The sequence below is a fragment of the Mastacembelus armatus genome, chromosome 3 (genome assembly GCF_900324485.2).
Source record: "Mastacembelus armatus chromosome 3, fMasArm1.2, whole genome shotgun sequence".
Taxonomy (NCBI): Eukaryota; Metazoa; Chordata; class Actinopteri; order Synbranchiformes; family Mastacembelidae; genus Mastacembelus; species Mastacembelus armatus.
Window position 1 is genome coordinate 8,548,726 of NC_046635.1, and position 16,540 is coordinate 8,565,265.

The window sequence follows — 16,540 nt, forward strand, 5'->3', positions numbered from 1 at the left end:
GCCAAATCTTTAAGGTAATATTGGTACAATGCTTGACACATGGGCAAAACTTTAGGTAGGTCTATGTGCTGTACTCACCCTATGGCTAAACGGTATCATTGCATTTAAACAAAGACTGTGGGTTTCATTTCACTGGTGACACAAGTAAAAAAGTAAAATAAATGGTGTCTATTTTTTTTCTGGCTGTACAAAGAAATAAATAAAAACACATCTTTGTATTTATACCCCGTGATCCTAATTAGGAATAAGCGGGTGTAGATAATGGATGGATTTTTGTATTTATAACGATATCATCACTAACCCAGTATGAAAATGTGGGTCTTTTCTAGCCTTGAATAGGATGCAGTACTTTCTGTAAGGCTACACCCTGCATGATCAAACAATTATACATTTTCTGTCAGAAATGTTTACAGTCTATAACATTAGCTTAGAAGCAAGGATGGTTTTAAAAAGCTGAGAAGTGCAAGAGATCTGCGAGGAAAAATGACCTTGCCTTAGATCAACGTAATTACAAGGTTGGCTGAAAGAACATACATACATACTTTAGTAACTGTCAACTGCTATTACTATTGAAATGGTTTTATAATACACTCTGTGAGTGTTGTAATAAGCATGGGACACTTACATATGGACTAAAAATCTGTTTAAAGGTCTGGTGTTGCTATGGAAATCCAAGCAACATGTACACATGACGTTTGTTTCCCTGAAGTGGAGGAAGGGCTTCTTGTGAAATACTGGAGCGTTACTGTGCGAGAGATTCAGACAGGAAATGTTTATATGGTGGAATTACTAAAATCTCATAGATCAGTGAAACATGGCCAGGAAGGGGGCTTGGTACAGCTCTTTATTGCTATTTAATTGATGTGCCTGTGTAATTTATTGGTTTTACTGCTGTTGCATTCATGTTGACTCTTGAGGCCAATAAAATGAAAATACTTTAAAGTTTGTATTTGCTGGTTGTGATTACTGTTAAACACATCACATTTAACTGATTAGCTTTTTTGTAAAGCACTATCGTGATTTTCCCTTAATTACTCCAATAGCCTACACAGTTACATTTAACAAATTACTTATAATCCATTAAAATATTAATGTAATAAGTATGGTTTTGTTTCACATCCTGAAAAGGTGAAATACAGATCTCAATCTATGAATTTTAGTGTGTGACTACCTTTACCTGGGACTAACCACTGATGTTTTTGTATTCATGCTTTTCAGCTGCCACAGCAAGCAGTCAGCTGGGTTAAATATCATCCTTCTCATGTTACCACAGATCTGTTGAAGACAAAAGTGCCTTTATCCAGCTGAAAAACACATACAGCTTCAAGATTTGGACCCTTTGTGTTTATAGTGAATCTCCATTATTTGTTTAGCAGAAACCATCTGCGCTGTCTGAAACTCAAAGCGAGCACCTGACGTTATTGATCACATGATGGTGAGCTCATGCAGCTGACTCATAATTGAGGCCTACGTGCAGCTGCAGGCGTGCCAGCCGATCATCTGCACCTTCAGGTACCTGTAAATTAGGCAGTTATGGCCATGACCTGTTGTGGGGATCGACGTCTCACCTCATGGATAATATAACATATTTTAAATACAGTGCCTGATACTAAGGATGGGTTCACTGCAAAAATTCAACACCACCATCTGCTGATCATACTGCTCAATTACATAACTCATGATCCAACAACCCACAATAAGTTTGTTTGTTGTTCTGGCACAATTACAGGTTGAGATGATTTTGATCACGACATGACCTCTTTGAGATATGTCACTTCTCACTACTGGTATTGGGGATTTGAGAAAATGTGTTATATTTTGTCATATTCAGTTACAATTTTCACGTGAACAGTTGCCTTTTTAAAAATCACCATTCCCCTATCCTAAGAAAACTAAGAGCAAAAGCACATGGGTTGGTAGAAAGATATTCTACAAATAAAAATGACTTTACAAAGCTTCAAGTCCTTTAAAAACTTTATTTTGAAAAACTTTAGTCAAACAGGCCGAATCCCATGTCGTCATCGGACTCCTCAGACTCCTCTTTCTTCTCTTCCTTCTTTTCCTCAGCTGCAAAACCAAACATGCTTGATTTTTTATTTTGTTCAGTCACCAAAAGTTATTTAACAAACATCAGTCAGTATGGTAATTCATGCAATCAAACCTTTCTGTCAATCACAGGAAAACCTACTCACTGTAAATTTCCTCAATGTGCAAATCATGACACTAATTTCTCAAAAATCACCACATATAAAAACTTAAAAATGTCCCATAAACAGGTAAAATAAAAGTCAGATTACATTCACTTACATGACTAGTACCCATAAGAGACATTCTCAAATTAAGTTATCTAGTTTTGTAACAATTCTATGAAAGGGCATCTTATGACAACTTATCTGGCTGCATGTAATCACAATAACATACAAGGTGAAGGCAAAGACGGTTTGTGCCAAGTTTTATTGATGCTGACAAACAAGCTGCTAAGTTGTAATGCTCACCTGCAGCAGGGGCTGCGGCTCCACCTGAGGCAGCAGCTGCAGAGCTGGCAACAGCTACGGCACCACCTGCCGGCACGCTGGCCAGCTTACTGTAACCTGAGGAGACACGAGTTGGCAGACATTAGGTGATAACACTGCCACTCAACAGCCAGTAACAAGATAGAGGTCAGAAAGAATATGTGGGTCTCATTACATATAATCTGGCAATTTAGTTTCAGTAATATCACCAGAAACAGTTTCTATCCAGGCCTTAATTCCACAATATTTTTTACTTTTTGTTCTGTGTTAAAGCCAATCTATAACATTGACTGCTCTGTTTAGAAATTAGACACAAAATTTTGTTAGATAATTATTAAATCACTAAGTTTGCATTGAAGGTGTTAAAGCACCAATGGCACCTGTGACAGTCACGGGGTCAGTACCAAGACACAGTGTATTACCTGACCCAATTAACATCTTCCAGTTCAAAACAAGTGTAAACAATACACCCATTTATACAATGAAGATTGAAAGAATATATTTTCAGAATATCTTTTCTCCAGACTTGGCAAATCAAACCCTGTAAATGCTGTAGCAGATGATTACGTTTACGATCTAAACTCACTGCATTAAGATTTTACTATCCAGAAATCCTGCAAGTTAGATCTCTGAAATTATGCATTTCTTGGTTCTACTTCTATCCAGCTCAGTGCATTCTCACTTTTCAGAGTGCACTTCAACACTAAAATGCTGCCTGGTACTGCTTTACTTCAAAGACAGACCAATGTCAGTAAAACCAAAAAAAGACTAAATTCAGCTCCTCACTCTGGCACAGTGGCAAAACTCACCTGTGGCAATCACCTCATCCACATTCTTGCCCTTAAGCTCAGAGATGACCTGTTGAGAAAGAGCCAAGTTAGATGGATGTCACAAAATGTAATGAGCTTTCACTGAGAACAGTGAAAACCAAATGGCTCTGCACCTTGTCCAGGCGTGTGTTATCGGCCTCAATGCCAACACTGTCCAGGATCTTCTTGATGTCCTTGGCGTCAGGGTTTTCATTGCCACCCAGGGCAGCGAGCAGGTAAGCAGCAACGTAACGCATCCTGCAAAGACAAAACTCACTGCTTTAAACTGATGGTGTCTATGTCCAGTAACTGTGAGATGTTACTGGACATCACAAATAACTGACATGTGTAAGTCTAAACAGCCTTTCAACACATTCTGAAAATGAAGTTAGTCTATGCTAAACTAAATAAAACACCTTTTCTTAAAGCGTTTCGATTCTTAGACATGATCATTTAAAATGTACACCTGGCAACTGTGAAGACAAAACACACATTTGTTATTTCCTGATGCTCAACTGGTCTAATGAAGTGCGATGTGAACGGAGAGCAGAAAAGGATGGAAACCACCAGGCCTTCCTAATATACAGTCAGCTAGAAAATAGATTTGGGTCAGTCTTTCCCACAGTTCCCGTATTATCATCAAGATATTTCAGTGTTAACATGCTGTAGGTTATGACTTGAACAATTAGTCTGTCAATCTGACGCATGACGTTAAACGTATGAAGTCAACACAGTTTAGAACCAGTTCTCAGGCCCAGCACATAACCCGAGCATCTTTAGAGAACGTGTTAAAGGACATAACGTGAATATTCAAACCGGTTTACATCGTTTACCGCTGCGGGTTTTTACAGCCATGTGGCTGCCCCCTCAACCTTAACTAACCTGGCAGCGAGATGCGGCGCCTTAAAGGAATTAATACAGATAAAGTGCCACTCTTTTCCAGTTTTTATTACACGGGGTGGAAGGTCGTTGACTTCTTGGGATAACATGTTTATTTTCATGATGATTTCTGCATTAACGGCATTTTTAAAAACACTTACTTGAGCTACACAGGACAACGCGTGTTCGCTTCGAGGTTAGCACGGACAGAAAGGAAGTTACGTTCCAGAATGAAAACGGAAGAAGCCTCGATTCTTCTTCGTGGACGATTAAAGAGGGAAAGACAAGGGCGTCCCCTGCTGCTGCGGAGTAACATCATGCGCCTATAACGTACACAAGTCCAGGTGTAATTTTGCTGATCATGCGATCATATAGTTGTGGTAATAAACCTCATTGTGTGCGTATTTTTTTCTACATTCTGTCCGACAATGTTTACTGCGTTTCACACTTTTATCACTGTTAATTAAATATTACCAGTAAGATTGGTAAGGGTCTCTATTGCATATGCATGAGACTTGTCAGCACTAATCGCAAGTCTGCTATGAAAATGAAACTCTATGAAAAGGCACTTTTAACTGCATGAAGAACTTTCAGCAAACTGGGTTGGGTAATAAATGTATCAACATTTGTTAATTACATATGTAAGAATTGGAATAATTTCAAACTAGTTAATGTATACACACACAAAAATAAATTATTACTTTATTACTATTCTACATACAAGTCAATTGCTTTATTACTTAATTAATTACTATTAATTTATATAATTTAAATAATATTAAATTTAATAACTTTAAATGAGAGTAACTGCTGTAACAATTGAATTTCCCCTTGGGGATTAATAAAGTACTTCTTCTTCTTCTTCTTCTTCTTCTGTATGTGACGACCACAGTCCTCTTAACTGTCAGCAACCTGAAATTTCACAGGTTTGTGCTTAAGGACTTGTTCCTCTCCATTCAGGCCTTTTCATTTTTATGTACCATTCATGTTTATAATCACATTATACAGTGAAATGAAGGCATTGTTTTTTTCCATGAAATTATTCTAGATACAACAGTGTTAAAAAAGTCTACGCCCCAAACATTGTCAAATAGCTCTGGATTTTTTTAGTATCTTTTTTGGAAATAAAGGTTGTTTTTGTGGTTTTGTGACACTTCAAACATTCATTCTCAGTAATGCTAACATTTTTTATACTTGCCAGACACTGCCTCACACGAAACTTTATGAACTCTCTTTTCTACACATTCAAATGCAAATATATGTGTTAGACTGAACAATTACATGAATCATTTTCCTCATCTGCCCCTGCTCCTGCTACACTTGCTCCTGGGTATGACTGATTTTGGCTGCCAGAAAAGGAAAAGTGAACCGTCCTCATATGAGCCTCTACAACAGATTGGGTGCACATCAGGAGAAACCAGCAGCTGTGCTCTGGTCTCAATCTGTAGTGCAAACAACCAGCCATAATGAATCGCTGTCACAGACCGTGTTTGGTTCCAGGCAGCTGAGCCTGATTTACCACCCTGCTCCTGTTAGAGAGCTCCTCAGACATCCACAGTGTGTATGCTAGTGTTATTTTGGCAACGTAAACATTTTACTAAACCTATATACATTTGTTATACATTTGTAATTGTGGGAACAATTTATTTATTTATTTAGTTAAACTCCAGTCATTTAGTCTAGTTCAGTAAAAAAACAAATTGAACTTAGGCCTATTTGAATCTAGTGTTTTAGTGACATTTTAGTCCCTGTTTTTTCTGCATAGTTTAATATAGGAGCAGTTTGAAGTTGCACTTTCAGTCATTGTTGTGTACAGTTGCCCTACCCACTGCTGGTTACCTGGATCAGAAGCTGGAAGATACCATCTCAGATGAGGGTGGAGTGGGGGAAACTCCAGCTTCTGATTGGCTGAACAGTGACTGTGCTTGCAGTCTATGCTGCCAACAAACAGCAGGTTTGTGGAGAAGATGACACAGGGGGCCAAAGTTGGAGCAATGTAACGACTGAGTGACTGATCTGCCTGTACAACAAAACATGACTCAGAGCTTGAACAGATTCATTAAAACAGGGTCAATCGGTGTCTGTTATGAGACAAATTTACTGATCACTCCTGAAGTTAGAACCTGCAGAAAAGACTGATCAGTAAGTAGACCCTACAGTTAGAGCAGTGATGATGCTATTGTAGCCTATAGACTTTTTGAGACTATAGCAAAGACCGTGTTTAATCAAAAGAAAAAAACATAGAGAATTACGGACAGTTCAAGCAGGTGTGAAGAGGAAAGTCAAAGTCACAATCAAGATGATTTCAATGATATTATACTCATGTGATCAACGATAGAACAGATTATTGATGGAATGGGTGAACAGTGGAGAGTCGAACTGCTGGTGCAGGCCTGGGCCTCTCTCCACGGTGCTGAAAGTCTCCTGCAGCTTTTTAGTGCTCGTGCATCCATGCCAACCGTTACAGTAACTGAGCTGAAAATGAACTTCTGTGGATTATAGCTGGCCAATTAAGTCAAGCTTAGTTGCTGCCAATAGGCCTCTCAGTGCTAAAAGCGAGGACACTGTTATTCCATGGGCTCATTTCTAGGAATTAGTTTTAAAGGTTTGATTCCATAACTACACAATGTGTCACTTTAAGTTTGTTATTTAATTCTTTATTCATTCATTGTTTTTTAATTTGCCATTTTAGGGAAAAAAGTTCAGTTAATTCAAAATAACATGAATGAATTTGATGTTTTTTAATAGGTGGAAACAGCATCTGGACATCATCATTTTAGATTTTACTATTACCAGCAAAATCAAAAGCACCTCACAAATTAACATTTTGAAGCAGGAACTATGTAAATCAAAGGTTTATTAATTATTCTGTAAAATATGGACACACAGCAGTTGCATAAACCTTGGTCACTGAGCAGTTTTTTGTAAATTGTAAATTTCCATGTAATTCCAATTAATTTATTCTTATGTTGACATACTATAAAATATGATCTACTGATCTACTTCACTGGTTCCCATAGTTAGTCCTTGTTACTTAGCCTAAAACTAAAATAAATGCTGGGTGTAAAAAAGATGTTGAATAAAACTCATACATTTTTGACTGTTTATTTAGCCTCCAGTCCAAATTAACATGATGTTCTACACCACAACATTTTACATTCCACATCTATATAACACAGTAAATTAGATAACAAATGAGAAAACACAAAATAACACACCACAGGCTACAAGCAGTAATCCTCAACAAGCACAGATAGACTAAAACATTTCAAAACATTATCAAAAACTTCACAAATGTTGCAAGTTTGGTCTTGGTACTAGAAAGAACAGAAAAATCAGTTCAGATCTCCGAAAAGAAGCACTGATCTAGGACAGTTAATCTCTTCAGTCTGAAACCACAAGATCTAATTAGCCACTCCACATTAGTGCTGCTTTTCAGAGACACTTAGCTGAAATCGCCCTGGTACACAGTCAAAATTGAAGTACCAATCATTCCTGGCATTGATTTTTAAGAAAATCACTTATAAAAATTGAGAAAAATTCAAAAAGAAAACTATTATAAAAAATACTCTATTGACCATTCCAATACATAGAAAAGAAAAATGGTTAGAAAGTTGCAGGTTACAACTATGTTAGGTCATTGGTGACATTCAGTGGAGAATGTGCAATTGCAATACCCATTACGTTTTTTCCTGAATTAGTATACATGTGTGAGCAGTGATTCTAACTACTTAATGTTGGATAAAACACAACTGAGGGAGAAACTATTCATTGTATTCAGACATTTTAGCTTTTATGTAGACCTTGAAATTCCCTTTGGGGATAAACAAATGCTCAAAGTATGCATAAGTAGCCTATCGAACGGTCTACTGCTTACCACACTTCACATAAGAATATTTTTCTACATACATCCTGACAATCATTAATTTGTCAGCAAGGATAATATCACATGGAAACGTGATGAGAATATTGGAGTAAGAAACACTGTAAATGTTTTGTAACATTGGTAATTCCAATGTGTCTCACTGAACATATTAGACATTTCTCCACGCAGCCTTAAAGCATGGTTTCCATAATAATCTCTAGTAAAATGACAGCTGTTTTGCACCAATAAAGGATATTTCCAAAGTTTTGAAATAACTTTGCATAGATAACTGATATGCATTCAGTTTTTGCAGTACTCTGTTTTATTTTGTCCCAAAATCTAGCATTTGTCATAAGAAGTAATGGTTTACAGTGAGCACATTGACTAAATACAACTTTTTTGCAACATCTGAAACAATATTAGAGTAGCATACTATTCAATAAATGTTAATGACCCCTTCCACTGACTTGAGTGAAGATAATCAAATGCAGGTAAACATGACATCTGAAAGAATAGCAGTCTGACCTAGTATGAAGGGTAATTACAGACATATGTAAATGATGTAATGAACAAAAATAGGGATGGATTCAGAGTTCGCTCTATTTTGGATCTATTTCCAACTTGGTAAAATACTTGTATTTGTTATGCTCTGTAGCCAGCGAATCCCATACTGAATTTTTCATTTATGCTCCCTGTTTAGTCTCTTTTGCCTTTTTTTCCTGACGTAAATGGGAAATAAATACCAAGACTGATTGTATATACAAAATTGTGTGTAAACGTGTGAACTCAGCACCGTGGTGGACCAGCTTAAATGTACCAGTGGCAATGTAAGAAGCTTGCCTTCTGGTGATGTTATAAGTGCTTGCAAAGCACAACAAATAATTTTTAAAATAAAAAGTCACTCAATGATAAAGTAGAATTTTGATTATTTTTCATGAATTCAGACAATTTCTCACATCATCAAAATGTTTTATGATACGGAGGTCAGATAGCTAAGCAGGCATGTTGCCAACACTTTAAAACTATAATTTTGTTTAGTGTTGTGCACGTGAATCAATCCTAGCTACATAGTATAGCAGGGTTGTTGACATCACTTACTTCAAACTGTCACAAGACAAACTTGAATGTGTAGCAGTTTAAAGTAATAAAAGTGTCTTTTCACACTTATTTTTACTTGATGTGCAATGTGTTTATTAGATACTGAGAGATGGATGCCACTCAAATTTTGGCTTTAATGGAGTAAAGATGACTATTAGTGATTAGAAAAATTACAAAATTGTCTAAACATAATAAAGCAGCAGAGACACACGGCAGAAAATATAACAACGTATTGCTCTACTAAATTATTGAAAAATATTACACTTTGTTGTGAATGGAACAAAACATTTTATAAGATACTGGCTATTTTAAAACATTTTCTATATATTTGCTAATCTCACCAACCCTGGTAATATGTGTAGAATTAACCTTTAAAGATCTCACTGATACCAGCATATAAAAGTTCAGTGAATGTCTCATTTAAGACACACTTTGTGTTCTGCAAAACACAGAATAACAAAATGTTAAAAACTGTCACAAAAAGTTAAAAGTAAAGGATATCTCAACATGCTCCCTTGTAAAGTTGTGAGGAATATGCAGTGGTCATGGATAGTAAATGCGATAACATCTGTCATTTCATTCTTCAAAAACGATGAAAGCTCATATGAGGCATTACTGTGACTAGAGAAGACTATGTGACATTTTAAAAGTATTAGTTTTCTTCAGTTTGTACTGTCACAAATTATGGAAATAATACTAACAATTTTTAATAAAGATCCAAGACAAATCTTAAGTAACTGACTTTTCTTTAAGTACTGTATCTGGCTAAGGAAAACTTTACATACAGTACATTCCTGATTTATGTCAAGACAAATTTAATACGCTGAACAGATTTCATCTCATGTCATGCTGACTGCAGTTTATGTTTTTGAAGGTTTATTACGTGACATAAAGAACAAATATGAGTCTCTGTGGTGGCAGTAATTAGTTCATGAGTTGCTCAGACCCCATTACGTCACATTAGAGGTCCTGCTGGGTTACTCAAACCCCACAGCACCTGCTGAGCTTTTTATAGTGTTGTGTGACGTTTGAAAATTTAAGAGCATAAGAAGAAAAACCTTAAAGATAATCTGTCACATTTGTTTTCAAGTGTCCTTTCAGTGGTTCTTCTTAGTATCAAAGATACAGCTCGATCCTTTTCTAACAAATTCCAACTATCATCAACTCCTCAGAAAGCTTCCCCATTCTGGACATGCATGAAGAATGGCCATTAAAAAAAAAGCATTCTTAAGTTTGCACAATTAAAGGGTTTTACGTTTGTATTTATATCAAACCATTGTTGCGATCAACAGGTGCAAAGAAAGTAGTAATTTCTTTCATAACCATTCATTTACTAGTATTTGACTTTAAACTTCAAAGAAAAAATAACCGTGAACACAGTACATAAAATAAACATGTTTGCCCTGAGGCACTTGGTAGTGGCTGTGATAAAAGAATTAAAAACACTACCTTTCCACTCAGTGGAGCTTTGCGGTTGCTCTCAAAGTACTCCAAGTTGCATTCGAATTGTCAATTCAAAAATAATGCACATGGGTGAGTGACCACCTACGCTGACAATCATGATCATTCTAGTGTTTGTTTAGAGTCATAGTGTCCTGTACAGTAACAATGGTGAATATTAAAAATGCTACTGAAAAGTGTAGAAGCACAATATACAGTATGTGTGAGTGGGAACTAAAACTAAAGCTGGCTATGTTCATGTTTTTTTTTTGGGCAGGGAGATGATAAAGAGACCAGAACAGATGGCCAGAAGGCTAGAGGAGGAGAGACACGGGAGTTGGGCATCAACATAGAAATAGCCTACTGGGGATAGTTGTTCTGTTGCCGACGCTTCGCCGACCTCATTTTCTCAAAGCGTGACTCCATCTCCTCTAGGACTTTGGGGGTGTACCTTACGACCAGCTTCACTGTGCCCTGAGCTGCTTTGAGGAGTTCCACAGCTTTCTCGTGGTGCTCCCCTTCCACACTCTGGGAGAAAACAAAGAGAAATGTACTGTAAGATTATATCACAAAGAGGCACAAAACTGTCTAAAAAGGCTATAGTTTTTATGTTTTTAATTCAAAAACCAATACACTGTGGGCAATGTTTGAACACATGACCAACAAGGTATGTAGTAAAATTTGGGAGAAACAATGGCTTTGGTATTTATAGGTGCTTCAGTAAACTTTCTTCCAACATCAGCCTGGTGCAACTTACCATATAAAAAGTTGGTAATTTGACATTTTAAAGACAATCTAAGCAATAAACAAAGTCAATTGGATGATTGTCTTTGGCTGATCTTGGAATTTAACTAAACAGGAATCACAGCTGCTGACCGTTGTTAATGAGGAACAGAGATACTGAAAAACATAATTATGTTGTTTACATACAATCTAGAGGCTGAGACATGGTAACAGGACTTCTAGTTTTTAGGTTGAAACGTTTGACCTAAAAACTAGAAGTCCTGAATGCATTTCCTTCATCACAGACCATTTTCAGAGTCCTTTTCTGAGACTCTTTCAAGGTCTCTGCAGCAGGCAGGATGTCATGTGGCTCAGACCCTATCTGACTGGCTGCACCTGCAAGCTGCTTCACCTCTTCCTGAAATATATGTGTTTATCTCGTACCTTAATTTTGTCAGCGTAATTGCCTATACTGTAATTTCTCTATGTTGGGCTGCTCTTCCTGAGGTTTTGTCCATTTTCTTCTTCTTAAAGGGTTTTGAAATAGTCCATGGAGCTTAATGAAGTTTACAAATACATCAGTGTTGCATCTTTACTTTAGATTTTACTATACATGGAAATGCATGAAGAGTCCACTTGAGTAAGTGACATGAGACGGAAGTGTGCGCAATACTAAAACATAAAATTTAACATACTTGAGCAAGTCATGATTGTGTGAATTAAGCGTACCACCCCATTGACGGAGAGAAGCTGATCGCCTCTCTTCAGGCCTCCATGACGGTCAGCAATGCCTCCGGGGATGATCCGTGAGATGTAAATAGGCGAGTTTTGCTCCTTTCCACCCATTATATTGAAACCCAGGCCTTCTTCTGTCTTCGGAAGCTCCACAACACGTGGATGTGAGTGTCCCTCACTTGCTGCAAAAGCTGCCACAGTAGCCTACAAATCAACAAAGTGGGATATTTAACCTTCGTAAATACACTGCATTTACTCCATTCAACCCACAACATCAAGTGTTTAAATGGAGCGCCTTGGTCTGAATCTATGCTTAAAAAATGTGTAAAATGCTTGTGTAGATGTAGATGTTACTTGACTTGGGTCTACCTTAGCTGTAGCGTTGGCCCTGACCTCAGGGCTGCTGTTGATGTCCACTGTTTCATACACATGTTCATAAACCTGAAGAGACATTGTTTGGACAATATTTCATCAAATCACAGCAACACTTATCCACATTTTCAAAAGGGGAACACAAAGTTATCAAATCAACCTCAGTTTCTAAATATTTAAAACATGTGAAAAGAAACAACAAAAATAAAGTAAGGCTATTTTACAGTTAGTAATTTAAGAGTAACAAAGGGTCTCACTTCTCTGACAGCGTTACAGAATTCACTCTGAAGGACCCTCTGCAGTGCCTGCAGTTTCTGGGGAGGCACTTCCCCTGTCCTCTGGAGCTTATCAAGCAGTTCAATAGCACGGTTAATATCTGTCAAAAAGAGCACACACGCGCACACAGCACCACCACCACCATCATCATCATCATCATCTTTTTTTTTTTTACTGCTATCTTGACATGGAGTCATTTATGAGTGTGGACGTCAGTACTCAATCTGTAGTAATACAAAACTGAAAACTAATAAACTACAAATATTTATCAAAGTTTGTGTCAAAATAAGTAACTACAACTGTTTATATTTGTGCAGTTTATTTTCTTACTTAAATATAAATTGCAGGACATATAATCTTCATCTGTTAACCAAGATATATTCTTCAAATTCAGTCATCACAAAAGGCAAACTCCTTCGACACCTCAGTTTACCCCAAAAGGAAGAGACTGGTCGACATGTATTTATTTGTGCTTTCAGCCAAAGTTAACCCTAGCCTGCGTAATAAAACAAAAAGCTGGGGTTCCCCTCCTGTCCAAAAGCACAGCTCAATGTATGAAGACACTTCTTTTCCTGCTAATATACGATGACCCTTTTGCACCTACCCTGTCATTTCTTGTAATGGCTAATGTTAATATTGGCTAGCAGGCAAACAAAAACAATGTACCCCAGATACTGTCACTACTTTAGCTCGAAGCACAAAATATAAACGATACACCTTCATTTATATCAACCTATAAACACTGGCCTGTATCTAAAAAACATCATTAATGTTATATTCGGCAATTAAATAAAGCAGTGTTCAGGTCTTTGTGGATAGCGCTAGCCTCAGCTACGCTAAGCTAATGGTATCGCCATTGACATCTATGAGGTACCACAACAAATATTTCCAAGCTAACGTAGGTTAGCCAATTAACGTTACCTCTTTCCAACCGCACAGGCTCCCCAAGCGATGCCATTCTTACAGTGGGTGGCTATTTGCCGTCAGACAGATATTGCGTTAAACACTAGATATGGAAAAACAAAATTAGGTAATCCTGGCTAACGTTACGTGCGCTTAACCGAGACAGTAAATCAGATTAGCTACGTTAGCCGGCTAGGCTAGCTGCCAGTGTCATGGTGCCTTCACGTCATCCTCGTACAGTGGGAAAACCACCAAAATCTGCATGCACTTTTCATAGTAACTGGAGGGTCATGAGCCAACACTGAATGCTTCTGTTTTCCTATTGTAATTCAAGTAGCGTTTTGAATTATTTTCTCAAAACAATACCTTAATAAATTCGACACTAAAAAAGAATTACGTTTTATCTAAATGTATCTAATGTCCCATCCTTCTGTGTACATATTACAATGTAATATGATCAGTAGCCTACATATCAATGTTCAATAATGTCAGCCATGGCTTAATGAAGAGAGCCACAGAAGTTGTTTCTATGTTTGAGGAATTAGACCTGTAGTGCATATTCTAAGTGCCGAGTCTTACTGTGACCAGGTTTAGCTTCAAGACTAAACCTTACACAGTCGTGTAAGGTCTGTTTATTGTTGACATGAAAATGGAGAGGGGTCGCCATGTCACATGGTGCCTTGTGTTTAGCCCACTAGAGATCTCGTTGGCCAGCATCCAGGAAAAATGTGACGAAAGGTGCCCACTGTGCCCCCACACCCATGTCACTATATTATGATCACACATTTAACAAAATAAGCAGTCACCTGTGGGTTACAGCACCATTCATTAAACGGTTGTACTCAACCTCTAGGCCTACATGGATACTAATAGCTCCAGGGATTGTTACTATATCCTGTGTGCTAGTGACAAGGGGATCAGCCAGAAGCTTCTTTTTGCTCACACTTGGGAGGATCGATCTACTTCCCTCTACTGGTTGGCTGCAGCACATCTTGAGACTGCAGAATGCTGCTGCACTGCTCACTGTGGTCTGAAACTTTCAAGCATGATTCACAGTTGACCACACCCTACTTTGTGATGAAACATGAAGGTTTTGCCTTTGACAGCTGAGGAAATATACCTGTTGTGACATCACTGATTGGGTTGTAGCCACAAGAAGGTCATGCTTGAAGGCAGAATTCAGGAGAGCAGCGATTTCTTTTCTCTTATTGATACAATATGGGCTGTTGTTTGTGTTAGAATGCAAACCTGATATTCTGTCTTGGTTTTAAGTTTTGGCCACAGCTCTGAGTTAAATGAACATTAAGTTGTATTCACATGCAGGATTTATGATCACAGATGATACAGTGGGCTTTTCTGCAAACACACAGGTTTCACACTGGCTCTAATTAAAAACATCTGGTGATTTCAGAGTCACTTTACCCTTTCCTTTGCATGTTTGATTTATGGATGGAAGTTACTTAAGCTACTTAAGCTTTGTTGAACAAAAACAACCCAAAGGCTCCTGTTCATGATAAATGGAGCAACTCAGAAGACTTGTGTAAAATATATCCCAGAAGGTTTGATTCATTGTCCTATATGCTGAGTATGTATAAATCCATCCAATTCTAATTTAAGGTGGGTTTTCTTTGCGAAGCAATGCAACTTTTTTCCCCCCATATTATATTGGAATGACTTAGAGTAATGTTAATACTTACTTGGTTTGTGCAGCCATGTGAAGAAACCTAGGTATCTTTGGCTCGAGAGTCATGAAAGTCGATCTTTTGGGGGATGTATGCTTGTCATCTTTCTTCATAGCAACTCACAGAATCTTCTGGGCACTCCAGAAAATCAGCAAAGAATGTGGAGCATGTTTTTTTTCTTCATGAAAATGTTTTCTCTGTTCAGCAATCTGTTCCCAAATGTCAAAATGCCAGCTCCATTCGTGTTTAGCGGTCACACTTACCTTCAGTATAACAAAGAAGAAGTAAAATGAGGTGGTTGTGATCACTTTAACACAAAAATAAGATGACTGAAGTTTTTGATTAAACCTTAAGCCAGCCTTTTTGTGTGTGAATATTTTCTCTTCTGAAATATGTAACATATCTTACCAACATAGGAAGTGTTTCCTGATATTAAGATGAAAAGTTGCTGCTGTGACCTTAAACTAGTCTAGACTTGGCAAGCAAGAGGGTCTCACTATCTAATGCAAGTTAAAGTCTAGGGAATATTGATAGAAAGCTGCAGAAATATTTTAACCCAGATACCAAACCAGTTACCTAAAATGGTGTTTCCCTCTGATCACAGTGAATGTTCAGCTGCAGAAAACCTGCGATTGTGGTTAATTTGTAACAGATTTAAATATCAGATTAAGAAAATGTTGAGTGTATATAATTTAATGCAGTCAAATGTATGTGTGGGTGACACATCACAGCATGTTTCATGTGTGCCTGTAGCCTATTTGTATTTGTCAACACTTGTATGTATAGGAGGATTTCTTTTGATGTTAAATTCTCGTAACTGTGAAAAAATCACTTGCAGCTGGAGTAATAATCAAAATATTATTAATAATAATAGCAATAGTAATAATCAAATAATACTTGAACTTATTAAATCCATGGTGTTGAACCATATAAATGAATGTTGTAGAAATGTGCTGCTGTGGAACAGGAAGTGGTTTAGGAGCATTTTTCCTACATGTCCCTCCTCAAAATAACAATGCATAACACCAAGAGCTGCCAAATATATATATTCTTTTCACCATAATTCTATCTTCTAATTGTTTCTTTCCCTGGTCATCACCCAATCCATTGACTCACCAGGTCTCTGCTACGGAATATATACTGTATTCCTACAGTCTATAAAGATGTAAACAAGTACATTGTGTTTTATGGAGCAGATTTTGTCCATGTTCACGTGTGTATGTGTGCTCCTACCTTCCTGTCAGT

General features: G+C 37.4%; 2 protein-coding genes across 2 annotated transcripts; both read right to left on the reverse strand.

Moving 5' to 3' along the window:
* Positions 1-1,956: 1,956 nt before the first annotated feature.
* On the reverse strand, positions 1,957-4,476 carry LOC113137962 (60S acidic ribosomal protein P2-like). The gene is made up of 5 exons (XM_026319995.1): positions 4,363-4,476; positions 3,457-3,580; positions 3,323-3,371; positions 2,496-2,591; positions 1,957-2,067 (listed from the first exon to the last, which is right to left on the reverse strand). The coding sequence occupies exons 2-5, from the start codon at positions 3,577-3,579 to the stop codon at positions 1,991-1,993; spliced, it is 345 nt and encodes a 114-aa protein (XP_026175780.1). The 5' UTR covers position 3,580; positions 4,363-4,476; the 3' UTR covers positions 1,957-1,990.
* Positions 4,477-7,290: 2,814 nt separating this feature from the next.
* On the reverse strand, positions 7,291-13,833 carry lin7c (lin-7 homolog C (C. elegans)). The gene is made up of 5 exons (XM_026320135.1): positions 13,632-13,833; positions 12,692-12,810; positions 12,432-12,503; positions 12,057-12,266; positions 7,291-11,132 (listed from the first exon to the last, which is right to left on the reverse strand). The coding sequence occupies exons 1-5, from the start codon at positions 13,666-13,668 to the stop codon at positions 10,965-10,967; spliced, it is 606 nt and encodes a 201-aa protein (XP_026175920.1). The 5' UTR covers positions 13,669-13,833; the 3' UTR covers positions 7,291-10,964.
* Positions 13,834-16,540: the final 2,707 nt, after the last annotated feature.